Genomic DNA, 27,548 nt, shown 5'->3' on the forward strand with positions numbered 1-27,548 from the left:
TTTTTAGGCAAGGTTCAAATGACAAATTCACCACCGTTAACAGGTACAAGCAAGCAAAATCTGAGGGTAATGCTACTCAATGTCTAAACCTCAAAATGCACTCACTTGAGGCACTCATTAAAATGGAGAACATCGACATCTGTGCAGTGACAGAGACCTGGTTCAAGGCTCCAGAGAACACCCCTGCATTACCAGGCTATAATTCATACCACACCTTTCGGCCACCTAACCTGGACCGAAACACTAAAGGAGGAGGCGTGTCCATATTCATTAAGGATATCCACACCTCCAGGCTAGTTGCTCAGCATAACACATCCAAGATTATCCAAGTGCAACTAACTCTAGGCAAGACCTCAATCCAAATTGTAGCTTGCTACAGATCCCCCACCATGGCCCAGAATTCCCACTACTCATTTCTTGATACACTGGAAAATATTAGGTTACAACCTGACACCCTAATAATGGGTGATTTCAACTACCCCATCATTAACTGGGAAAACTACTCATGTACCAACTCTTTTTCTCAATGTTTTCTGGAATTCATAAATTCCAGCACCTTGGATCAACTTATCCACACCCCCACCAGGGACAGCAATATCCTAGACCTTGTCATTACCAACATGGGTGACCAGTGTTCCACACCAGAGGTCAGTTCCTCGTTGGTCAGAGCCGACCACAAGCTAATCACCCTAGACATCCACATCTCACCCCCACCCCCATTAGGGAAACTATTGTAAAAAATTTCTCCAAAGCCAACTTCATGCTTTTTAAGACAGAAGTGGCAAATTTCACGACACTCATGCAGACGGACAATAGAGGTACGACTGCTGAATCCTACGCAAATGTACTTTATAATCACTTACACGAGTACATGGATCATGCTATCCCTAAAAGAATGAAGATGCTATCCTCCAAAAAAAGGAAGCCAATCTGGTGGTGCCCTGCCATAAACAAACTCTACAACAGACGAAAGAAATTGCTGCAAAAAAGAGTAAAATCCCATGATTGGAGGAATTCCCTGGTCAGCCTCAGTAAGATGCTGAGATCCCTCATAAAATCCTCCAAAGCTAGTTACAAAAACAAAATCACCACTGTTTCTAAAGACAACCACAAATCATTCGATAGCTATGTCAAGAGTCTCAATGGCAACACTCAGATATGCTCAGAGATAGAGCACAATGGCACTAAATATACAGAACCAACTGATATTGCCAACATCCTGGCAGATAGGTTCAGTGCTAACTTTACTCCTCTTTCACCCCCTAAAGGGCCCATATCTATACCGGAAGAATGCAAAGTTCCTGTAATCATGGCTGCACAGGTAAAAACCCACACTCTCCAAAACCAAGAACACAGCATCCATGGGACCTGACAACATCCCAGGCTGTGTTCTACATGAACTACAGAACGAACTGGCACCCCACCTAAGTACCATGTTCAATCATAGCCTCACTTCAGGCTTTGTGCTCACCGAATGATGCACAGTGATGGTTAACACACTCCACAAAGGGGTATCCACCATGGAACAAATATAAGGCAGCAGTTCAGACCAAGAAGGCAAACAAAAAAACTTGGAATGATGTAGATAAAATTTAATGCACAAAGCACCACAGATTAAGCGTAATGCTTTCGTAAAAAAAGTCATCAGAATCTTACATTTCAAACCAGCGCCACATGTTAAATACCCAAACCATAAATTCATACCCAATGGAATTTCATTAACAATTAAGATGCTCACATCTTTAAAGAAACACATAAATACATCTGGCATACATATACCATACTTAATACAACACTAAAATAAACACTATCAAAACTAGGCTATACAAATTCATACAATATAAGATTTTAGTCTATGTATACTAACAGTGGACACATCGTCATTAAGACCAGAGGGGGACAGAGGCATTCAGTTTCAATTGCCACAATAACTCTTTAGCTTCCAATATATCTTCCCATGGTCCCCCCCCGATAATCCCTAGGTACACATTCCAACACAAAAAAAACAAAGACATGATCGGGATAATCAGCAATATGTCTAGCAAGGGCACTTTTCAAATCCCCCTTCCTCATATCTAACCCATGCTGTACAACAGCTCCTTAAATTTCCTTTTGGTCTTACCTATGTAAAAATGTTGAGACTTAAGGCACTTTCCCACATATATAACCCCCATAGTATTACATGCACTATGGGACTTGGACCTAAATATCTTGGAATTAACCTCAATCCGGTCTCTTTCCACCACTATCCTACATTGGGGACAATTTCTACACCTATAAGTACCCAATTTCTTGGTGGTACTAGGCCCATAGTCAATAGTGGGATGCTCAAATATATTTTTTAAAGTTTTATCCCTTCTAAATACAATACAGGGTTTAACCTCAACAGCCTTGGCCATTTCCTTGAATAGGGAGAAGATATTTCAGTACTTATAGTTTCCTTAATAAAGCCAGCTTCATTACAGAATTGGGTAATAAATGCCCCATTCAAATCCATCCTATTCTTTTCTTGATTTCTATTAAATCCAAGCTCTCCTTGGACCGAGCTCACATTAATAAGAGGGACAATATTGCCCCTACTACTTCTCACTTTGATGTCAGTCATATGCTGGGATCTTGGTCTGAACTGCTGCATTATATTTGTTTGGTACTTTTCGTAGTCATTGTCTCTAATTGTGGTTATCCGGATCCACCACGGACCCCGGGAACTACTGCCCCATTAGCCTGACGAGCCTGGTCTGCAAGGCCTTGGAACGTATCATCAGGGGTGGGAGGATGGCATAATGGTTAAGGTGTTTACCTTACAGACACAAGGTGCAGGGTTTGATTCTCGTATGGGGTAATTGGCTAGGCATAAAATGGCCCACAAGGGCACTTAGCCTAGTACTAATCTATGAACCTATCTATGAACCTATGGAGCTTATAAACAAAGACAATGGTAATCTCCAAACTCTGGACCCCACCCAGTTCGGGTTTGTAAAAAGCAGATCATGTCTCCTAAACCTGATAGACTTCTTTGAAGCAGTCACCAAAGCCATAGATGAGGGTAAGGTGGTTCACACAGCCTATCTAGATCTCGCCAAGGCTTTAAATACCATCCCTCACTCTGGAATTTTAGATAAACTCACTAAACTAGGTATAAATCCCTATGTCACAAGATGGGTTACCAGCTGGCTCACTGATGGAACCCACACTGTGAAAGTAGCAGACTCCAAATCCGACTTCAGATCAGTGACAAGTGGAGTACCACAGGGTTCAGTCCTGGGTCCTCTCCTGTTTAGTATCTACTTCTCTGAAGTACAGGCTAACACAGAAGGTCTTTGGCTAGTGAAGTTCACAGATGACTGCAAACTAGGAGCATAATCAAAACTCCTAATGATATGGACATCCTACAAAAGGGCCTCACTGAGACAGATGCCTGGTGTCAAAGCCATGGCCTCAAGCTCAATGCCAAAAAGTGCATTGTCATCCCCTTTGGTAAAATCTCTGTACCCATGAACTACCACATAGGCAGTAGTCTACTTAACACCAAAAGTGTAATAAGAGACCTTGCGACACAGGTGGACAGTAGTCTCTCCTTTGATAATCACATTGCCACAGTAGTCAGGAAATCCTTCTACGTGGCACACCTCATCACAAAAGTTTTCTCATCCAGGAAAAAAGAGGTCATTGTTCCCCTCTACTCATCACTCATTAGACCCATTATAGTGTACAACGCCCCTTTTGGTATGTACCTCACAAGACATCTACAACAACTGGAAAGGCCACAGAAATACCTCACAAAGAGGATTACTGGCCTTAAACAGATGCCCTACGCAGACCATCTCAAAAAACTCCAGCTTTACTCTGTCGCATATTGCCTGCTCAGAGGAGATCTCTGCCTAACATACAAAGCTATGTCAAACCCAGAGCTGTTGGACATGCTCCATGTAAAGAAATCCCAATCCCTCCGAGCTACATGCTCTAGGGACCTAAACCTTGTCACCACAATAAACAGAACATGCTGGAGGGATATATTCCTGTCCCAGAGACTTCACATACTCTGGAATAAACTACCTATCTATATCAAACAAAGCTCCTCATTAGCACTCTTCAAGAAAAGTCTTGATGATTGGATGGGAGATAGGAAATTCACCCCGGGGATCACTTCTGTGGCTCTGCTTGACAGGGGCACAGAAAAATTATTTTCTTGGGTGGCAAAAGCCAGGGTACCATTTGGCTAGGCTTATATAGGCCCTAGGGCCAATAGCCTAGTACCTACCTATGAACATAAGTAGTGGTTCTGGCCTAGAATTTGTAGTTATTGACCGTTTGGGCAATCTCTTCCATCTGTCTCAACTTTCTGATTTGAAAGCCTGTATTTGCACTTGTTTCTGTCCTGTAACTCATCTAGTGCAGATACAGATTCTTAGTTTTAGCACTTAAATTTGCTTGTTCATGCTCAGCACTTGTTCAGAATTTGTAAGCACTAAATAAGCTATTAATTACTATAGCACTCTTATGTTCCTCATTACCTAGAGGAAAACAGTTTTTGTACTTACTTTTCTCACTTGCTTAGAGAAAAACAGCTCTTGTACTCACTTTCCTCACTTATCTAGAGGAAAAACCCTGCAACTCTCTTTTTGCACGGTCTTGCGCACAGAGCAGCGTTGGGCAGCGCCGGTTAGTTGAGGTATACTATTCCCGGCCCCACAAAGTCTGCGCTGTATATTTTCCCTTAGAACTAGGCAAGCCTCAACTCAAGTGCTTCAGATCAGTTGCTCTTATTGCAGCACTTGCAAAACAGAAATCAGCACTTGTCCTAATCTCCTAGACAGCACTATTATTCTCCAAATTTCCTAGACAGCACTATTATAATATAGCATAAGACCCTCGATCGTCCACAGGACTTAAGTTCAATTTACTCTTCAAAGCATGTCCAGAGGTCAGCTTCAGGTGTACTCTCCAGTTCATTTGGTCTAATTAGGCATCCTGAGGCAATGTCACAACTGTCTCATGTATACAGACAACCCTCTCCTCTTACCTCTAGACACAAACACTTGTGAGAGTTTTAAATACACAGCCAGACTGGAGGCTAAGCGCTCTCAACCCATGACTGCAACATACAGTCAAGAGGATAAGGGACACACTTGCATCACACCACCTGTCACACATGAATCTACAAAACAAGCACCGGCAAAACATACACATAAATACACAAAAACATATTCGGAGGCACTAGGTACCAATCTGAAAAAGAAACAGTGCCCTCCAAAGCAGAAAGGCAAGCAACCTGCACCCCCAAACACAAGCCAGAAAACACATAATTCACCTCAGCAGTGTGCCTCACAACAGCCCTTAAGGCAAAACACCATACCTAACACGCTAGTAATAGGAGACTCTATAGTAAGGCACACGGATGTTCCACTCACCAGGCTGAACAAGGAGAAGGTTACTGTCAGCTGCCTGTCGGGTGCTCGGATCTGCCACATAACACAAGCACTTAGGTCACTCTAGAACAAGTACAAGTATGACGCTGTCATTGTACATGTTGGTGTGAATGATCTAAGACGTACCTCCCTGGACTACATGAAAAGAGACATTGAGGAGCTCTCTGATCATGTAGCCCAAGCTGGTATGACCCTGACCTTGAGTAGCATACTACCTTCACCTAGAATGATACCACAATACAAAGACAAAATGATCAATTTCAACAATTGGCTAAGCTTCTGGTGTCATTCTAAGGGGATCCAGTGTCTGTCTGCCTGGGATGACATGATAGACAAGCCTCGCTGTTTTGCCAGAGATGGGTTGCACCTGTCACACCTAGGTTTTCGAATACTGGCCGAGGCTCTTGCCGTCCCCATAGTGCCTTTTTTAGGCAAGGCTCAAAGGACAAACCAACTACCGTAACCAGCACAGGTAACCAAAAACTAAGGGTAATGCTACTCAACGCCAGAAGTCTCAACCTCAAAATGCACACACTCGAGGCTCTCCTCAGCATGGAGAAAATCAATGTTTGTGCAGTGACAGAAACCTGGTTCAAAGCTCAAGAGAGCACCCCAGCACTGCCAGGTTACAATTCATATCATACCTTCCGGCCTGGTTTACCGGATCACAGTACACAGGGCGGAGGTGTATCCATATTCATCAAGGATACCCATATCTCCAGGTTAGTAGCGCAGCATGATGCCCCAGAGATCATCCATGCGCAACTATCAGCAGGCAAAACCACATTTCAAGTCGTAGCCGGTTATAGATCGCCCACCATGTCCCAAGATGCTCACTCTGCATTCCTTGAGACATTGGAAAATGTAAAGGTCCTACCCAACACCATAATCTTGGGTGATTTCAACTACTCTGGTATAGAATGGGCAAACTACCAATGTTCCAACTCCTATGCTCAGAGATTCATAGAATTTATAAATTCAAATGCCCTTGAACAACTAGTATGTTCCCCCACTAGAGGGGACAACATATTGGATTTAATTATCATAAATATTGGCGCCCACTGTACCACACCCGTTATCACTCCCTCCTTGGTCAGATCCGACCACAAACTGATAACCCTGGACATCCTCACCTCTTCACCTCCCCCAGTCAAAAAAAAACCATAGTCAAAAACCTTTCCAAAGCAAACTTCAAACTACTTGCATCTGAAGTGGAAAGCTTCATTATTCCCCTGCAGAAGGATAATGATATCCAGGATGCGGAATCCTACACCAAGGCACTCTCTATGCATCTTCAGGATTGCATGGACCGTGCTATCCCAAATAAAACCAAGACTCCTTCCTCAAGCAAGAAGAAACCAGTCTGGTGGACCGTGGCCATAAGCAAACCTTACAATAAAAAGAGGAGACTTATACAAAAAAGGCCAAATCTCAAGTAGAAAAATCATCCCTGATCAGCATTAGTAAGAAATTGAAGGCCCTCATCAAGTCAACTAAAGCTAATTTTGAAAAGAAAGTTGCCAAGGATGCTAAGGATAACCATAAGGCCTTCTATGGTTACGTCAAAAACCTAAATGGCAATGCTCAGGTCTGTTCTGAGCTAGTACAAAATGGAACAAAATACACTGACCCTTCTGACATTGCCAATATCTTGGCTGACAGGTTCAATGCAAATTTCTCCCCCCTCTCACCACCTACATTACCATTCCAGGGGATTATGTAAGTCCAATTATTACTGATACGTTGGTTAACAAGGATCTATCTAACGCTATAAACACTGCCTCCATGGGACCAGATTGTGTCCCAGGCTGTGTCAGACGCGAGCTCCAAAAGGAATTAACCCCGTATCTTAATACCCTGTTCAGTCTCAGCCTCTCCACAGGATATGTGCCCAGAGAATGGTGCACGGCAACGGTGGTCCCGCTACACAAGGGTGGGGCCACAACTGACCCTGGGAACTACCGACCAATAAGCCTGACCAGTCTGATCTGTAAGGCTATGGAGCGAATCATTATGGAACTCATAAATGGAGAGATTGGGAACCTCCAGTTGCTGGACCCCACACAGTTCTGCTTCGTCAAGGGCAGATCATGCCTCCTGAACCTGGTGGATTTCTTTGAGACAGTTACTCAGGCTATTGATAAGGGAAAGGAGGTACACACTGCTTATCTTGACCTTGCTAAAGCATTTGACACCATTCCCCATTCGGGTATTATTGATAAGCTCACCAGCCTGGGTATAAACCCTTACATCACAAGATGGATCGCAAACTGGCTCTCAGACAGATCCCATAAAGTAAGAGTAGCGGGATCTATGTCTGAATCCAGACCAGTAATGAGTGGTGTGCCTCAGGGCTCTGTCCTGGGGCCCCTCCTGTTTGGCATATACTTCTCAGAAGTACAGGCAAGCACGGAAGGGCTGTGGCTGACTAAGTTTGCAGACGACTGCAAACTGGGTGCTATAATAGAGTCTCCGGCCGACATGGAGATCCTCCAGAAGGGCCTAAATGAGACTGATGCATGGTGTCAAAGCCATGGTTTCAAGCTAAATGCAAAAAAATGCGTAGTAATCCCCTTTGGAAAAAATAGAGTACCCGCAAACTACAACATAGGAGGTAATCCCCTGAAATCTGAAGAAGAAATAAGGGATCTAGGGACCCAGGTAGATAGCCAGCTTTCCTTTGATAACCATGTTGCCAAAGTGGTTAGAAAATCCTTCTGTGACCCATCTGATCATGAAAAGGGTTTGCATCAAGATCTAAGGATGTAATGGTGCCCCTCTACTCTTCCCTCATCAGACCCATTATTGAGTACAATGCACCAATTGGAATGTACCTGGCTAGACATCTCCAGCAGCTGGAGAGACCACAGAGGTACCTAACCAAGAAAATTACTGGCCTCAAACAGTTGCCCTTTGCAGCATGATTGAAAAAGCTAAGACTGTTCTCTGTTGCATACTGCTTTCTCAGAAGCGATCTCTAACATACAGAGCCATGTCCAACCTAGAATTGTTGAACATGCTCCATCTTAGCAAAACCAAATCTACTCGAGCTACATGCTCTAGGGATATAAACCTCAACACAACAATGAATAGAACATGCTGGAGGGATAGATTCCTTCAGAGACTTCCCTTACTATGGAACAGGGTCCCAATCTACATAAGACAGAGCCCCTCACTATCACTCTTCAAGAGGAACCTTGATGAGTGGATGGGTAACAGAAAGTTCACGCTGGGGATCACACCAACAGCACTACTAGATAGGGGCCAAGGGTACAAGCTGCTAGTACAAGGGTCTAGGGAACTACTAAAGGGGCGGTGAATACTGCACAACGTGGCTGGACTAATATATGCCTTCGCGCAGATAGCTCAGTACCAACCTATGAACAGTTTTCATGATTCTGATGCATTAATTTTTTCACCCACTTTTTGACTCTTTCCCTTTTGGACACTCAGGGAAGTTAAAGTCATACTACTGGTAAGCAGACAATTTTATTTACCTGTCCAGTTTCCCTACCCTGTGTAGGACATCAGGACAGTGTAAGCATGCATGCACCCACACCTACACTATCAGTACTCACAGCTCACCTTCATCCCTATTAAATTACTTGGTTTGCTTCGGCTAGAATCTATAGACAACACTGGGGCCATAGTTCAGCAGGAAAAAATCACATCCTCCTTCCAATAGATGGAGAGCTGGGAAATGCTACTTGTTCACCTTACTTGCCCAGCCCACTAATCTAACCTATGTTGCCACCATTACATACAGAAGCTTTTGCTTTCTGTACCAACTTGCATGGCATATCAAAACATGATAAAAATGTAAATGTTTTCAGACACAGATTGGAGTTTCCTTAATTAAGGTGCAAACAAAAGAACAGGTGAAGCTGGGATGTGACTGGCTAATGAATGGGGTGAAGAGCATAATGCTGTAAATCATTTGTACAATAGGTGAAAGTAATATTTAATTCATTTTAACCTTTGACGACTTGCTTTTTTTTTGTCTGATAGGGTGAAGTTCTTCCAGATGGTATTCTTTGCAATTTTCAGGCTTGGTGGCTCACATACTTTGGTGAGTATTGTATTGTATTTAAACATGTGCTGTAAACTGGCTATAGTTTTCTGATTGTTTTATATTGAATGCATACAGAAATAGTTCATATAATGCACTTTGCAAATTTGGGTCTTGGTGGCTGATATACTTTGGCAAGTGTCTTATCTGCAGATGTGCTGTAGAGTGGCCATAGCTTGCTCATCATTTTATACTGACTGCATATAATGCTGTCTCAAGAAACTCTTCTGTTTTATCATTGTTGCTTAGCTAGTGGAGGGAGATAGTGGAGAGAAATATCATTTGAAGTAACCCATAAAATTGTATTTGCATAATCTATATGTAACTGCTTATGTACTTCAGTACCTCTTACTGATATGGCAGACACTTTGTAGACTGCTAGATATTGTCACAGAAAATTGGAAGAACAGAAACCCCTATTTAGATATTCTCACAGAAAATTGGAAGAAGAGAAACCCGTTTATAAGTTTGACAGATAGTGTTCTCACCTCACATCAAGAGGTTCCTCAGTTTGATTCTCAGCTGGAGTGCCTTCTGTGCGGAGTCTGCGCGACCTCCCTGTGTTTGTGTGGGTTTCCTCCCACATCCCAAAGACATGCAGTAAGTGGACTGGACACTAAATTGGCCATAGATGTCAGTGTGTGATGTGGATGAACTACTCTGGCAGGGCTTGTCACCTGGTGGTGTAAACCTTGGTTCTATATGATTGCCACTGTTGAAGTGACACCCCGACCCCATGTGTGAAAATGGGAAAAAGGGGTTGTGTATGGATGGATGGACAGACTGATGGATGCAGTGCTATTCCAACTTACAAGGCAGGCTGAAAATGCTGATGTCCATTGTACAGGAACACATGGAAACAGGTCAGGTTACAGCAAGAGGTGTATAATAGAAATGCAAGGACCAGGGAGTTCACAACTGGAGATTAGGTGTTAACTTTGGTCCTCTCTGCAGAAAGAGTGGTTAGACAAACTGTCAAGAGAAGGCCAGAACAGATCTACCATATGATCATTCTGTGAGTATGGAAAAAAATACAAAACTGTGATAATTATTTCTTATTTTGCCAAAGCTGGCGACTACAGCTCTGTGTTGGTGTCTTAATTTAATGCAGATGTTTGTCAGATGTGCATTTGTTAGTGCCTTGTAGAATAAAAATCTAGTTAGTGCACACAGACTTTGCAGACTATTAATCTTTTAAACTCTGCACAATAACTGTTAAAGTAATTGTCTGTATAACAGACAAAACACACAATAATGTAGTTTGCAGGGCTTTACTTTCTTCAATTTTCTTTTCAATACAGCATAAATTATGTTTTCCATTAACAGCTCTAAGCAAATCTCCCCAAAAATACTTTGGTTTTTAGGAGTCTTTCCTGTTTGAGAATGTTTCTGTGTCAGAGAAGTCTTTCGATGATGTCATGCAGTCTGTTAATAAGCTCCATTGTGTTTTTGTTTCAAGGTGAATTGCCTCTTTTTCGCACCTGCATCCTTATCTGTATTTTTTCAAGCTGTACCAACATGTTACATTTATATATGAATGGCATTTTATTTATTTATTTAATTTTTTCCTTGCCTCTAAGCTGAGAACAGTTTAACCCTTTATTTTACGTATGCTAGCAAACAGAAATACACGCATCTAACTGACTATATTATTCCTACATATATTATAGCAACAGAAGTGTATATGCATCTAACTAGCAACAGAAGTACATGCATTTATAAATTTCTATATCTAACACTATGCAATGAGCTTAATGGTAGAAACTGATGGCACTGGAGGAAAAAGAAAACTGACGTCTGTGCCTGCAGTGTAGGTAGATGACACACTATCTAAGACACACAAACAAGCGAAAAGAGGATATCTGTTAAGAAACAAGGAAGTCTTTTCAGAACTACCTAGCAGAATAGACCTTATTCAATGCTATGCTGAGACCAGTTGAGCAGTAAAAGGTTAACTTAAAACTTTACAGAATACCAGAGTCACAGAGAAAGGCTGTACATGAGGACATATATGACAGAAGTGTAGCTATGAAGGGGCAAACGATGCAGCTGTCCTGGGTGCAATGTGTTAGGGTGCACAAACTGCATTTGCTAATATGAGATTTTGTTATAGTACCGGCATTCAGAAATAAATGCTGATACTGTAGTTGTGATTAGAACTGAGGCACTTTGTGGGTTGTATAGTAATTGTAACAAACAACTGGTCACATTTTGTAGCAAGTGGTTTGCTACTACAGTTTAAATCAGATGACCTTGGAGAGACAGTTTTGTCCTCAGAGAGAGGATCTTCTGTTATGTTCCTCTACTAAGAGGTTATAGGATTGGCAGGCTGCAGCTGTAGCTCTGATATACAAGATACTTAAGATAGGAGCAATAGAAGAGTTGAACAGTGAGATGAGCAGCTCTGTAGTATTAATCCTTAAACCTGATGAGCCATCAGGCTATGTAATGATTCTAGAAAGTTGAGCAGCATCTCAAACTCCAGTAGTTAACAAATGCCTAAGGTTGATAACTCAGAAAGCCAGTGTGCTGTCCTCCCTTTTCAGTTGCATGGTGCACCCGAAAACTTTCAGCAGCATATGGGCTGAGCACTAAAACTCCATGGCCAGAATACTGCTGCCTATTTCAATGATATCATCATTCACATTGTGGACTGGGACACCTATTTAGCCAAATTAGAAGCTGTATTAGATGCCTTAAAACAAGCTACGTCAAGTGTTAATGCCTGCAAAAACACTGCATGGAGGCTAAATATCTAGAGTATGTAATAGGAAGGGGAGTGTTAAACTCAAAAATGAAAATGTAGAAGCAGTGAAAAACTGGTGACCTGTACTAGATACCAAGACATAAGTTAGGTCATTAACATGTCCCCTCACAGATCTAACAAAGGTGAAAATGCACCTCAAAGTAGTGTGGACAGAGTAAGCTGACACTACCTTCAAACAGATAAAGGAAAAAATATGTTCAGAACCTATAGTATGATCTCCTGATTTTGGTTTGTTTATGTCTTTCGGCTTTTCCCAGGTTAGGGGTCGCCACAGCAGAACTCCGGTCCGCTAATGATTGTCAGTAGATTTTTACGTACTGGCTTGCCAGGCCTAATGCACAACCTTCAACGAAGGAACGCCCATTCACGCATGTCACCACACAGAAGATGCTCTAACTGAGAATCGAACGGGCAACGTCTAACTGTGAGGCGACAATGCTACCGCAGCACCACCACCGCAGTATAACGATCTCATGATTTTGGTAAGCTGTTTATATTCTGTACTGGTGTATCAGAGATATGCTTAGGAACAGTGTTATCACTGAATTTTGATTGGAAGGAACATCCAGTATGTTTACTAAGTTGCAACCAAAACAAGACAGAAGCTAAGTATTCTACAATGAGAAAGAATTTGCATACCTCCATAAAATGCTAGCTTCTAGGGTTGAAATTCATTTTAGCAAAAGGCAATGCACTCCCTTTTTAACTGTATCAGCAACAGTATGTAAACACAAAATTAGGCAAGTGGGGCTTATCTTTGCAACTGTTCAAATTGCAAAGTTCAGCATCAGCTAGGTTTGACCCACCAGAATAGGGATAGCATGTTGAGGGTATATAGGCCATCCAGCGGGCATAAAGCCAATGACTTTGAGCTGAAGGTATCATTTGCAGCACACCATAGCAGATTGTGCCAAATATTGGAAGTACAAATATGTAAGCAGTTATTTAAATAGTAAATATAGAACTTTTCTAGAGAATGTGGTGTAAATGACCACTATTGCTTTAAGCTGAAACATTTCTTCAGTTTAGCTGAACATGTTTCTTTAAAGGTAGAGAGATAATTTGCTATACTAGCCAGAGCAGGATTACTTAATGAAGCTATTAAAGCTGTATAAAAAGAGGGTTGAGGAAAGCCCCTGCCAAGAATTGCTTGCACTTTGTGAAGTGAGATTTCATGTCTGGATAAGTAACTCTGGTGAACTGGAAGAAGACACCAGGAGGAAACTGGAATTTGTTCCTGTTAAAGAAGTCCAGAACTACTGAGAGAGAGAGAAACTTGTCAAAAGAGATTGTAACCCAGCATTATGAAACTGTTTTGAAGTACTGACTGTGGCATTGTTAGTCCTAAGACTTTTTTTAAGAAGGACCTGTATTTTTAAAGATTTTTTTTGTAAAAATCAATAGTACTGTTTTGATGTCTGCACTGATGTTAGTGTACCACAGTATGTATGCGTATCTATATCAATATATCTATATTGATAGAAAACGTAATGGAATATAGCATTGTATAGAATTTGCATTAGTGGCATGGCAAGCATGTTTATAACTAGTGCTTGAATCACATTTGAAGAAAACAAATATAAAATCATATTACAGTACTGAATTCCTTATAGTCCAGTGCTTACAGATACTTCTCACATCCTTGTATCAAACAGCTAGAGCAAACCACTGCTTGCCAGTATATGTTTTGTTGATCAGTAAAATAATCATACTGTCTTGTCTGTCTGGCAATGACAGTCTCCCAAAGGAATGAGTCTGTTTTCTTGTTCTTTGGTAGTCCTGACTCTGGTATGAAACTGCCTTGTGGAGATAGTTTGCTAACTGTACCCTTTCTGATGAACCATCACAAAAGGTTAGTGGGTTCTGGACTTGCTCATTCTTGGCTATCTTCTGGAGATTGTAGATCTTCAACCAGAAGATCAATATTTTTCTGCAAAGCTCCTTGGGTAGGACCTTACTTTACATCTCAGTAGGGCTGTGGAGGCTTTTCTGGCTTCCATTTTGGGTGCTCATCATGCCTTTGCTTCTACAGAGGACTTGGATGATAATACTAGCTGTTATTTGTTTGCCTTTGTATTTGCAATTGTTAACCAGGAAAATCCAGATGGGAGGTCCTGTTTTCAGTAGGCAAAATATCTGCAGAAGCAAGCACAGACGCATTGCGTAAACAATGCATGAACATCCATAACAAATATTGATAGAGTGAACAGTAGTTAAGTATACTTTGACAATTCACAAGATTGATTATTTATTAGTTATTTAATAAGATAATCTTGAGAAAATGTAAAAAATAAAGAAAAGAAAAATGAAAATTAAAAAATAAAAACATTCCATCAGTAAGATAATTTGTATATATCCATCAGAGGATTAAACTGTAAGTAATAGAACTTGCTGGAAGAGAGGATTACACCTCAGAATAGTGACATGCACAATAATGAATGATAATTAGTAATCTGAGGAAAACAAATAAATTAATTGATAGTTATGTAATTTCTCAGTTACATTTGTGCTGGAATTTTTTTTAACAAATATCTGAATCGGTGCATAAATTGGAGTGCAACTGAGGTTGTGCAGTAGTTTGTTCCAGAGTTAACAGTACAGGGTGAGAAATGTGATTCACTGAATCTGTTTTTGATTTCAGTAAGTGTGTACTAATTGCCTTATCGTTGCTTAAATCTTGCAGAATTAATATCTCCATTTGACTGCTGTGCAGTGATGGGAAGTTGGGGAAGCTGAGGAGTTTGTATGCTTGTATAGAGATGATGTTACAATTCTAACCATTGCAGATGCTTTAATGAAGTACAGTAATGAGTTCTAGTGCTATGAGCAGCATTAAATATAGAGATTCTGTTGTAGACCTGCACCATCTTTTGTTGTAGGGGAGATGTATTTACAGTTGCATGGTGCGCTGATCCTATGGGGAAAGAAAAAAGAAAGGAATTGTCTGTAACATATATATCTTTATCTGTGAGGAATGTCCTCACTCTGTAAAGTGTGCATGTGTTTTTTGGCTTTAATGACTACATTTTTGATATAAAGGTCAAACAGTACTGATTACTGATCATATATCCAAGGGTTTTAGTTGAGGTGATCACTTCAGTAATAGCTGAGTCAGGTGGAGTGATCTTTATTTTTCTGGTGGTCAGGTCATTAGTTGTGTTGGCCAAGACTACTGTCTACTTTGCATGTGGGGCAGTTTTTTATAGAACTGAAGGAGATCAGCATCACCTTAATTTCTGAAACACTAAGATGTAGATCCAAGCACTGAAACTAGAGCTGTAAGGTATGGAAGGAGGACTACCATTTAGCGCTCTCAGGTGAATGATTGCAGAAGACAGTAGTGGCATCATGTGTATACTGCATTAGGTTAGAGCCTACACAGGTTGCTGTGTCTGTGACAAAGGCTTTAAACAGCAGAAGCCCAAGCACAGGGTCCTTTACTGTAAGGAAAGGAGATACATTTCCATTTGACCAGAGAGTTTGTGAATGATTGGATAAGCAGTATGTGAACTATCTATTTGCACTCTTTGTAAGACTTTGATTATGCATGATTCCCTTAAGCCTGGAATGAGAGTATGAAAGGCTTTAGATAGATTAAAAAGAATGATGCCAACAAATTTACTTTTACGTGGCTGACATTCTAGTATTCTATCAAGTCAGTAGGTCAAGAAAAGGGGTGTTAGTTTCATAATGTAGCCTAAAGCTGTGTTGCTTCTTAGTAATTAACTTGCAGTTAACAAGATGTCTAGGGGCTGCTTGTGAACAGTTTAGCCAGAATGCTTTAGAGATGGGAGAGAGAATGTCTGTTTGACAGTAATTATTTAGTGTAACATAGGAAACTCCTTTAAGGAGTCCAAATGGAAAGATGATAAAATCAGCAAGCAAAGGAGAGTAGTATTGCTGGGAATTAATTCATCTTCAAGTCTTGGTGAGTACCTTCAGGAGGTGGACCCTGTTTATTTACAAAAATCTCACCAAGGCAACACTGATTTTATATATATATATATATATATATATATATATATATATATATATATATATATATATATACATATACATATACATATATATATATATATATATATATATATATATATAGACTGTATTTTACATAGCATATATCATGGACAGAAGTAGGCTAAAAATAAAAAAGACAGGTGGGTCCACAAGTCCCAGGATAAAAAAGTGTCTGATCCTGATAGGTGCACTGGTGCCAGGACTGGAAAAAAATGACAGTGTTGAATCCTCAAGACATAGAAACATTCCTACAATGGGGTTAGGCCAAGCTCATGGGAAGATGCCCCCCCCCCCCCTTTGTAGAAATAATTAGTAGTTCTTAAAAAAATCACAAAAACTGATAGGCCAAAAAAGAGCCATAAAGATGATAGAGTGGACAGTTGAGGATAAGAAAGAAAGAAATTATGTATTGTTGCTATTTTGCAAGAAGCCCAGAATTTCTGGAGAGAAGGTATACAAAAATATTGAGAGAAATTAGGGGAAAGACAAATACTTGTACAAGAAAAGCTGTCAAAAGCTTCAAATGCAAATTTGTGTTCATTAATACAACAGATACATGAAAAAAACATTATATAGACCAAGACACTTTGGACCATTTGAAAAAAGAAGTGACTGAGGAAGTGCAGAAGTAAAAAAAAAAATCTAGAGATTTTTGAAAGTTATAAAAATTAAATATGGATGTGTGAAAGAAAGAGAGACCTGATATGTTACAATGTATATGCAAAAGAGAAAGCCAGTTATTCAATACAAAAAAGCAACCCCAAATACATTCAAAGAGTAATACAGGCAAAGGCCCCCAGATATGGAAAATTTCAAAACAGAAAAAAATAAGATCACAAAGGGAAACGTAGAGCGGACAATTAGTAATGTTAAAGTTAAAGAATTAGAAACTGTGGTTATGGATTACTTGCAAAGTGTGGGATTTAGTATAGAAAATCTAACTCTGATAATACCACAGCAGGCTAGCATAATGAATCCCCAAATTAAGGAGTAACCAGTGGAGTTGGAAACATTTGATCAGTTGCCATATGAAGATACTTTGGAGCTTTTCATAGGAAACCAGTATAAAAGCTCAGTTGGAGTTGCACAGCAAGGGAAGGAACAGGAAACTGTGGCAACTCTGATGTACTCAATATTGTGGAGTGATAGACCAGTGAGTTCCCATATGAAAGAGCAGCAGATGACACAGGATGAAACTGAAGAGAATATGACACAGGAAGATGCTCTGGAACTTTATGTAGAATGCCCACAAGAAATAGAGAACAAAGAATGTGCTCTCAGTTTAGAAGAAAATGATCTGAGGGAAGAATTGGTTGACTTAATAGAGATGGATAGACATATTAAGATCAATGAAAGAAATAGACTATAGAAAGTCAGTAAGACCCAAAAATGTTAGAAGTTTGATAAAACAAATGAATACAGCAATCAGGACTGTTCCTAGAAATTCATGCATTATAACAGAAGTCAATAGGATATATTAGTGTGCAGCTAAATTAATAACAGATAAAGTTTTACTACAAAAATGGGCAGTAAGGGCAGCAATCAAATGCCATCATGGAAGTATCGAACAGAGAAAACTGTAAAGCAATTAAGACAGGGAGTATCACTGTTAGAAGAGTATAAGAAAAAGGAATAGATCAACAAAAATACTGAGAAAGATAGATATGATAAAAGCAATGAACAGTATCAGAACAGATCAGGATCCATCATACACAATTGCAAACAGTAAACTAAAGATATCAGCGCAGGCAGAAAAACTTAGAAGATATACAGGTAAATATAAGGAAAAATACAGAATAAGCAATTTATTGATGATCCAAAAAGTTTTATAGAGAATTGGGAGACAAGACAAAAGGAAATGAAATACCACCAAAAGAAGAAATAGACATTTTGGAGAAATGTCTATGACGATCCTGTGGAACATAACAAAGATACTGAATGATGGTAGTAAAAGAAAGAATAAGGAGCTCAAATGTACCGGATATGAACTGAGATGAAGAAGTGCCCAGAGAAATTGAAACAAAATTAAGAAAAGCTCCTAAATGGAAAAGCCTAGAACCAGATGCAGTACTAACTTTTGGCTAAAGTATTATCTTTGCATGAAAATTTAGCCTCGAGTAAGAACTCTTTATATGCACACTTCTAACGGACCCCAACCTAGTTAACAACAGGACAAACAATACTCCTCCTTATGCGCAAACCTGCAAGCCAAATATGGTGTGGATAGACTACAAAAAAGCATTTGACAGCATCCCACATTGCATCCTACACTGATCAATTACATTATAGCTACCATGAAACAGTGGCAAACCACTTTGCAGTCAAGCCATGATAAAGGACAAATTATTATTCCAGGAATAAAAATTAAAAGGGGGATATTCCAGGGTAACTCTTTGCCACTGCTGCTTTTTTCTTGCTCTTAACCCATTAAGCTGTCTAATTAACAGATTAGGTCTTGGCTACAATTTGACTGCCATCAAACAACAAAGTGTAAAGACCTCATCTTCTTTTTGTATATGATGTAACATTATACAATTCATCAGATGAGGAATTGAATGGACAATTACAAGTGGTCAAAACTTTCTCAGATGATATAAGAATGTCACTTGGTCTTGATAAATATGCAAAAGCTACCTTTAAATCAGGAAAGCTGCAGCACCAACTAAATATCAGTCTGGGACAGGAATTTGTTATAAAAGAACTTGAGAAGTAGGGGATTTGTGGATATTTGGGAACTGATGAAGGATCAGCAATAAAACATGAACAAATGTGAATAAAATTTAGTAAGGAATATTTTAGAGACTAAAATTAATATTGAAAACAGCTCTGACATCTAGGAATGAAGTCTAATTTATAAACCAATTTTCTCTTCTTGTCCTAACTTACAGTTTTGGAGTGAGTGACTGGCCCCTAAAGGTATTGGATCAGTTGAACAGAAAAACAAGAAAAATGCTGCATGCTTATCAAATGATTTATAAAAATCAGTGTATACCAAGGTTATATGTTTGTTCCCCATTCTGAAGGAGATATGGGCCATCTTGAAATTTATTACATGTACAGAGCTGCAATTGTAGGATTGGATGCTTATCTGCTGACCTTACAAGATCCAAACATAGTGAAAGTTTTAAAACATGAGGAGAATAAGTGTAAGATGACTTCCCTGCTTAGTTTAGCAGAAGTAAATCTGTGTCAAGCAGGAATGGAAATCAAACCAGAAGTAGATAAAAATTAGGAGAAACTAAATATTCCAAAAACAAAAGAAAGAATACAGGGTGAAGGATCAGATGATTAGGCAAGAAATGTGGAAAATGCATAAATATAATTGCAAGTACAGAAAACTCTTGGAACAACCTCATGCCAATCAGGTCTGAATGCAGGAATGGTTAAGGAGAGGTGAATCTAAACCAAAATATGAAAGATTAATATTGGTTGTCCAGAAGCTACTTACACATTGATTCACAAAGTCCATTAGACATGTGGGAGAAACAGACAAATGCAGGTTTTGTAAAACAGAACTTGAAACAGTTGCACATCTTGTTGCTGGGTGTGATACAGTATTGGCAGAACAACTGTATACTGAAAGGCATAATAATGAGGCAAGACTGCTGCACTGGGGATTGTGCAACTGAGAAGCATTGGAAACATGAGCCACAAAGTATTATAGAAAATGATGAAGTTTAGATCACATGGGATCACCCATTACCGACAGTTCAAAAAAATAGATGTCAGAAAGCCAGATGTAGTAGTCCATGAAAAGAAGAAAAGAGTAGCATTGGTCATTGAAATTGCTACACCGAGTGACTACAGTGTCTTATGTACAGAGAGACACAAAGTCATAAATACCAGGATTTACTGGGAGAAATAAGGTCAGTGTGAAAGAAGGATACCTGGACAGTTCCAATAGTAGTAGGAGCACTAGGTCTAACAAAAAAGAATTTACAATCGTACTTAGATATGTTACCAATACATGTAACTCCATATGAATTGCAGAGTTAGTTCTGGGCACACTGTGGGTGCTGAGAAGAACAATTCTGGTTAACATCAAAGACTGATTCAGTACTAATTTCATGAACTTTAATCATTAATAGGAATGGGGTCCATTCTCGTCATTGTGTTATAAACCCAAACAACTTAGAGAAATTAAACCAGTAGAAGACCAGTTAGCGCTTGCTTCCACTGTGTTGATACATGCCCTTCTTTGTTGATCGCTTGGGAAGAATGGTTCTGGGACACAAAAATACTACTGACACTAATCTGTCATGTCAGCAGACATGGCGGACACCATTTTGACACATCACTATTTGGAGAGTTACATGAGATCCCTTTTCCTGACTCGAGGTAGGCATCACTTCCATTATAGAGTGATGCCATTTCGGTTTACCTCAGCTCCCATTTAGCAATCTGTTGGCTCCCATAGCTAAAAGTTCTCTTGGTGTTTTCTAACTTTGTTGACTGGCTCATAATAATCTCACTCAGAGACTTCCTGGAGGGACCTGTTGTGGGTATTTCCTTGGATGCAGTCCCTGGTGGTGACCACAGTTTGGAAGAAGTTCTCTCTGCATGAAGCCCTTTTTAGGGCAGTTTTGGATACTCTCCAATGGTGAGCATTTCTTTTTCTGGAGAGGGACCAGGAAGTCATTGTCTAGCTGAGTGAGGGTGCAGTGCCATAGTCCAAGTTTGGACTCTGTTTTGCTTCCTTAGTTTGATGCCTGCCACTACCATTATGGTGCCATTCCATGTTTGAGCATGTGAGTGTTACAGTGGACTATGAGTTGTTTAGAAAGCCATTATGTACTCACAGATCTTCCTTTAGCTTAGCTCTCTGTCACTGGGTCCTTGAGTGATGGACCTTTTCAACCAACATTCTATTAACACATCCCTGCCTTCATCCAAACCTGTTGAAATCTCTGATGGTAAAAGCTTTACTAGGAGGCTTAGGAGCTCACCTAGGTTCCCCCATGATGTAGGGAATTTTGTACTTATTGGAAAGGGTGGATCCATATCTACCATTTAGAGATGAAGGCATTACTCCTGACCCTAAAGGCATTGAAGAAGAAGCTGATTTTGTTTCATTTGCTCATTTGGTCATGCAACCAATTTGTCATGTGATACTTAAAAAGGCAGGTGACACAAGATCATGCTCACCATGTACAGGGAGGTGTTGCTTATCTGGCACTGGGTAACAGTTTTGAGCATCATTTTCATACTGATTCACATTTCCCAGGAGAGTGAATAACTGGAGAGATGTTTTGAACCACACATTTGTTTCTGTTCATAGCTGCAGATTCAGAGGCTGTGTCTGGTCAGGGTTTAAGGTGTTCTGGATAAGAAAAAAATCTGAGATTAACTTTCTTGCCATTTGTGAGAATCTATTCCTCCCTGCCTTTTGCTGGTCGCAGGAGAGATAGCAGTGGATGCGTTCTCTGCCCTGTGACATGTGAGATTCTTGTACAAATTACCATATTCCAGCTGATTCTTCACCTCATTACAAAGTTCATGGGAGAAAGACCAAAATTCACGTATTGCCTCTTAATGGTTGAAAAAGGCATGGTTTTAGGCTCTGAAATCTTTGGCAAAATTGTCCCTGTCCAGAACAGGGATGTGCTCCAGTGTGACAGGGCCACCTTGTGGTTTGGCTTAAGGTTTAATTCCCCTTATATCTCCAAAATTTCTAACTATGGTCTTGGAAGTGATTGAGACTGCAAAGTCCCCAGAGTAAGACATTTCTTTTCAGAGGTAGTTTGAGAGGTGTTGTCCATGAAGTAGTCTATTAACATGCCAGCTTTCTTTGTGACAGCAAAAAGTAAGGAAAGGGAGGGCTCATTTCACCCTGAATGTGCACTGAGGTGGGTCTGTTGTTTATTTCCTTTACCTGAGTGAGGCGAGGGCTTGCATTTGCTGAGCAGACATTTTCCAGATGAAATACCAACTGCATTATCTTTTGCAATCAGGATGCTAATCACTTCTGTCAATCAATAGCTGTCCCTTTTTACCTTATAGGAAAGCTTCTGTATACTGTTATTGTGCACATGCATACAAAGCACATGGAAAAAGTCATGTAGTTTCTTCAAACCATTGTTATTCCTTTGCAATTCTATTTTTTCAGATCTTTGTTTTATCCATTTTATAACATGTTGTATTAACTTGTATTTTGAAGGATGTCGTTGGATTGGGTCCTTCTTGGATCAGTCCACCACCCCAGTTAACAGACATAAATAAATAACCAAGTAAATAAAATGGATACTTGCTTTCAAATGCTACAGTATGAACTAACTCCAGCTGAGGACTGTCTATCTCCAGTGACTGCTTCATTAATATCTACATCATAGACATCTGTCTGCAGCACAGCCACTTGGTGTACACTGTTACATCTTCAAAAAGTACTCTTGCCTCAACTGTGACTTGTGGGTCTGCCTTCACTAAGGAAGTCATTACTCCAATATTCATCTATCTGAGCTTTATGCTTGTTCATTCCTCCAGCTGGTTGGGAGTCAGCTCAACCAATGGCCATTTGTGAAGAGTCCTCTGTACATTTAAGCAGTTATAATCTACCCTAACCAGTTCTCTGGTTAACTAAAATAACTTATGATACGATGTCTATTTCATATGATTCAATGTTTGGGTAGTCAGATCTGATGAAATCTGATTCGGTGCCTTCTACTAGAGTTTTGGATCCCAGACTCTGACTACTCCCCTATTCACAATTACCTCCTTCTGTCTGAATTACCTCAGATCTTGTTTGCTGCCTGTTTATCCAGACGTGTTTCCACGTGTAATCACAATAAGTAAAGCCTTTTTGAAACTTAAATTTCTCTTGACTCCTCCCCTTATAGTGTTTAGTTTAGTGTATTCTGTAGATTAGGGTTAGGTTACACTGTTGGCTAATATTTTACATATTTAGTCCTTATGACCACTAGTGATTTTCTCCTAGACTTTTCTAGTATTGGTTATGTAGATCAATGTGTGCATTTGTACCTTTAAGAAGCGATCCAAGGGCTTGCACAAGTATATAAATACTGAGGACGTGTGAGCTTGACTGCCATTTTGTAGTAAGCTGTTGAGATGTATGTGTCCAAAAATGATGACCAAATGCAGCAAGCTAAAAGAACTTCCTTTATTCCAACAAATAACACTCTAAGATTAAATATTTAAATACATGCTGCTCATTTGTTTTCACTATATGTTTATACAGAGAGTTAGTGATTACCTGTCTCCTTATTTCAGACATATGACTGCTTATACACTGTCTAAACTTTTGGTTTGTTTTTCCTATATAGAATGCTGTGCATAGTACACATCTTACCATATAAATAATGTTGCTAGTGTTGCAGTTTCCACAAGCTTTTATAAAAAATTCTATCTGTCTCGAGGAATCTATAAAACTCTTACTTGTATGTATATATATATATATATATATATATATATATATATATATATATATATATGTATATGTTTACAGCATACACACTTCCCACAGCTATATGTTCCTACATATTTCTTCTGGAGTGAACCACTGCTTTGTTGTTCTTTGTAACATAATTTATTTTTGTAGTGTTGTATTTCCTATATATAAAAGTGGGATTTGCACCTATGTTGTTCATTTCTGGTATCAGAGACAATATAGGCCAATGTTTGTATATAATGTGCCTTATATTTCTAGTATTTTGGTCATAATTCATGATGTATTTACATTCCTTATGTATATTTGATTTCTCTTTCATTTTACTGACTACATTTTTATGAGAGAAGATTGGTGCGTAGATATCATTTTGCTTAGTCATGATTTCATCCTTTATTTCTAATGCTTGTTTATTATACCGCCGCTGTTCAAATTCATTGGCTAGTATATCTAATTGTCCATTGCAAGTGATGTCTATAGTATTAAACCTACTGACTCTAGCCATTTGGTTTCTCATGATGTTTCTAAATATGTGTGGGGGATGCATGCTATCTGCTGCAAAATATGTGTTCTTTTTTTACTTGCTTCTTCTATAGGGAGGTTTCTAGTCTACCTCCATTGTTCTTTTCTATATGAATATCAAGGAAATCTATGGCTTTATAGTCAACTTGTTCTTTAAATGTTAAAAATGTGGTACTGCTCTGTATTTCTTCTATAAATTCATTTATTCGACACAGTGGACTATCCCAAATGAGAAAAATGTCATCCACAAAACGCTTGTAAAATGACAGATTCTTATTGATGTAATTATTGGTTACGTCCAAAATGTTGTCCTTTTCCCACATACCCATGACTATAGTTGCATATGTATTAGCTACCAATGTTCCCATAGCTTCTCCTGACATTTGTTTATAGTATCTATTTCCAAACATGAACACCTTATATTCTAATATTAGTTGTAATAAGTCACATATTAAATCTAGTTTTAAATATTTCAGTTCAATATGAACATCTGTATATTTCCTAATCATCTCTATTCCTAAATCATTGGGAATGCAAGTAAATAAGGAATTAACATCAAGTGTAACCAGGTAGCAAGTAGCTGCCAAATTTTCATTCCATTCAAATAATTCCTTTAGAAACTCTGTGCTATTCTTGATAATAGTAACAGATGTATTTAATACACATTTCAGTTCTGATTCTAAATATTTAGATGTAGCTTCTGTTGCCCAACCCCTTGCTGAAACTATTGGGCGCAGTGGTGGTCTTAACATATCTTTGTGAATTTTTGGGACTCCATAAATATTTGAAATCACTGGTTTCTCACTATATAAATATCTGTACTGTTGTTCTGTAAGCAAGTTATTTTCATATAGTTCCTCTAGTTTGTTAGCAACTATCTGTTGGATATATATGACATCAGTTCTTCTTATACATGCATAGTCATTAGTGTTTAACATAGCTAACATTATATTTTCATAATAACCTTTATCAAGTACAACTATCCTCCCTCCCTTGTCAGCTGGCTTTATAATAATTTGATCATTCTGTTGTAAAGAATCTATAGCTTGATATTCCATTTCATTCAAGTTATAGAAGCATTTTTATGTTTCTAATGGAAAAGTGCATATATATCCTTTTCAACCATTTTTTCAAACATGTTAATAACTGAGTTTTGTGGGGGTACAAAAGTGCTACTTCTATAATGCTTGCTACCTATAACATTAGATTCTTTCACTTGCATAGAGGAAAAAAACACATCTAAATGCAGTTTACGTGTAAACAGTTTAAAATCTGTAAGCATTTTTGAAATATCCATACTGGTTGCAGGTACAAAAGTTGAGCCTCGGTTTAACACCGCTGTTTCACTTTCAGTTAGCTGACATTGTGATATATTAAAAACAATGTTTTCATTATTAATACCTGTTTGAAAATGTCCTAACTGATCTGGTTGCTTCTCTTCCGTTTTCGTTGGCTGTATGAATGCTTGCGTTTCGGTGGTAGTGGAAACGGCTCTTCTCTGTGTAATAAAAAATTAGAAGCATTCAAACTGAGTGGCATGGTTGGATCTGCAGGATCCAAAGCAGATACTTGATTAGCATCAACTGATGTACGCTCACCAGATGCTAATACCATGTTCATTGCCGTCTCCATTGTGTTACAAGCATGCTCAGTTCCTTTTTCTCCTTCCTGCACTCTAGTTGTAGTGTCTCTTGCTTCACTTAATGGATTTTGACTGGCTGATGTCTCTAAGTTCTTCTCACAATCATTTTGAGTCTGCTTTATTGGCCAAAAGAACACATAGCCTGCTTTAAAATCGTTTAAATCACGTTTTAATTTATGTTTCTTCTGTTGCACAAGCATGGCTTCAAATTTAACTGATTTATCTAGTGTTTCAGTTAACAAAGATGAAAATATGGCATTTTCACTTAGTTCAGAAAGTTCAGTATATAAAGTAATGACATCTTCCTTTAGCTGCTGCTTCTTTGGCTCAAAAAACTCATTCATAAGTTTCATATACTGCATAGAAAGATTCAGATTCACGTTTTGCCATTGATGTAATAGATCTATATATAAATTGCCATATGTTGGCATTTTCAGTATACGAAGACCCCTTGGGGCAATATTGAGCTTAAGGTATGCATTAAATGACAGTCTCTGCGACTGTAACGTTTTAAAAAAATTGAAATAACTTTTCAAAGTTAAGAAGCTTACTTTTATATTCCTTGATGCTAAGTAATGGTGTTACTTCTTCTCAGATGTCCTCCACTGTAGTTTCTAAGTCTTTTAACAGAGGATTATCTAACACCTCCATCAGTTGTTTTATTTGTAAAGATATATGAGCCATATTGCTCAAAGCTGTTACAGCTTGTGCTTGTTGCATACCAACTTGTAAACCACACAGTATATGAAAAAGTAAAAACAAGTACCAAGTTGGTTGGTCAAGCCAAGCAGTAAAATGTCCAAAAATGATGACCAAATGCAGCAAGCTAAAATAACTTCTCTGTATAAACATATATTGAACACAAATGAACAGCATGCATTTAAATTTTTAATCTTAGAGTGTTATTTGTTGGAATAAAGGAAATTGTTTTAGCTTGCTGCATTTGGACATTTTACTGCATTGGATTGAACAACCAACTTGGTACTTGTTTTTACTTTTTTCATAAGCTGTTGAGATGTAGGCATGTATGTATGCAAGGTCTGTCTGTTAGCTAATTTGTTCATATTTAATGATGCTGCTATCCATCCTGATGTGTTTCTTATGTATTAAAGCATCTAAACAAAATACCCAGCCTGCTTGTCATCTATGTTAGAGAGGGATAAGTGACATGGTGTCAGAAGCGGCATGTCTAAAGAGAGATGAGGTTAGAAGAAAAATGGCCCAAATGATTTGTTGCCAGAAAGAGTTCCAGTTTCTTCCACTTGTGTTTGAGGGGCACCCGGTTGGCACTGGATTAATATAAAGGAGTCAATCACCCTACTACATGCATAATTCACAAAACAGGTCATTAACGAATTTCAGATATTAAAAGTTGCTTCAAACTATTTCTTTTTTGTTCCCACATATTTTTTTTATTTTCAGTTAAACTAACATTTACATAATATTTTTAAATATCATTTAAACAACTATATAGAATATTTACAATAGCCTGACTTTCAATTATATACACTGTATGTTATTAAATATAGAATTAACAGATCAGTTATCAGAGATACAATATTAATTATTGCAGAGTGTCCAACAAAGATATAACTTTCTTCCAAGGATTATTTACCAATGGCCTGGGACAGATTCATAGTTCTTTGATTTCAATTTCCATCTATGCAGTTATCTTCAGTAAAGTGTAGAATTCTTCCAAGGTC

At 38.8% G+C, this 27,548-nt stretch overlaps 1 protein-coding gene across 3 annotated transcripts in view; it reads left to right on the plus strand.

The window, feature by feature from the left end:
- The window catches only part of LOC122802621 (cyclic AMP receptor-like protein A), a 3,720,933-nt gene that overhangs the window by 961,542 nt on the left and 2,731,843 nt on the right, over window positions 1-27,548 (plus strand). For all 3 annotated transcript variants that reach the window (XM_044072312.1, XM_044072313.1, XR_006364962.1), the window contains one exon: window positions 9,438-9,498. In XM_044072312.1, coding sequence (XP_043928247.1) covers window positions 9,438-9,498 — 61 coding nt within the window. The remainder of the gene's footprint in view (window positions 1-9,437; window positions 9,499-27,548) is intronic.

This window comes from Protopterus annectens, chromosome 5.part0 (assembly GCF_019279795.1).
Source record: "Protopterus annectens isolate FY-2018-M chromosome 5.part0, PAN1.0, whole genome shotgun sequence".
Classification (NCBI taxonomy): domain Eukaryota; kingdom Metazoa; phylum Chordata; order Ceratodontiformes; family Protopteridae; genus Protopterus; species Protopterus annectens.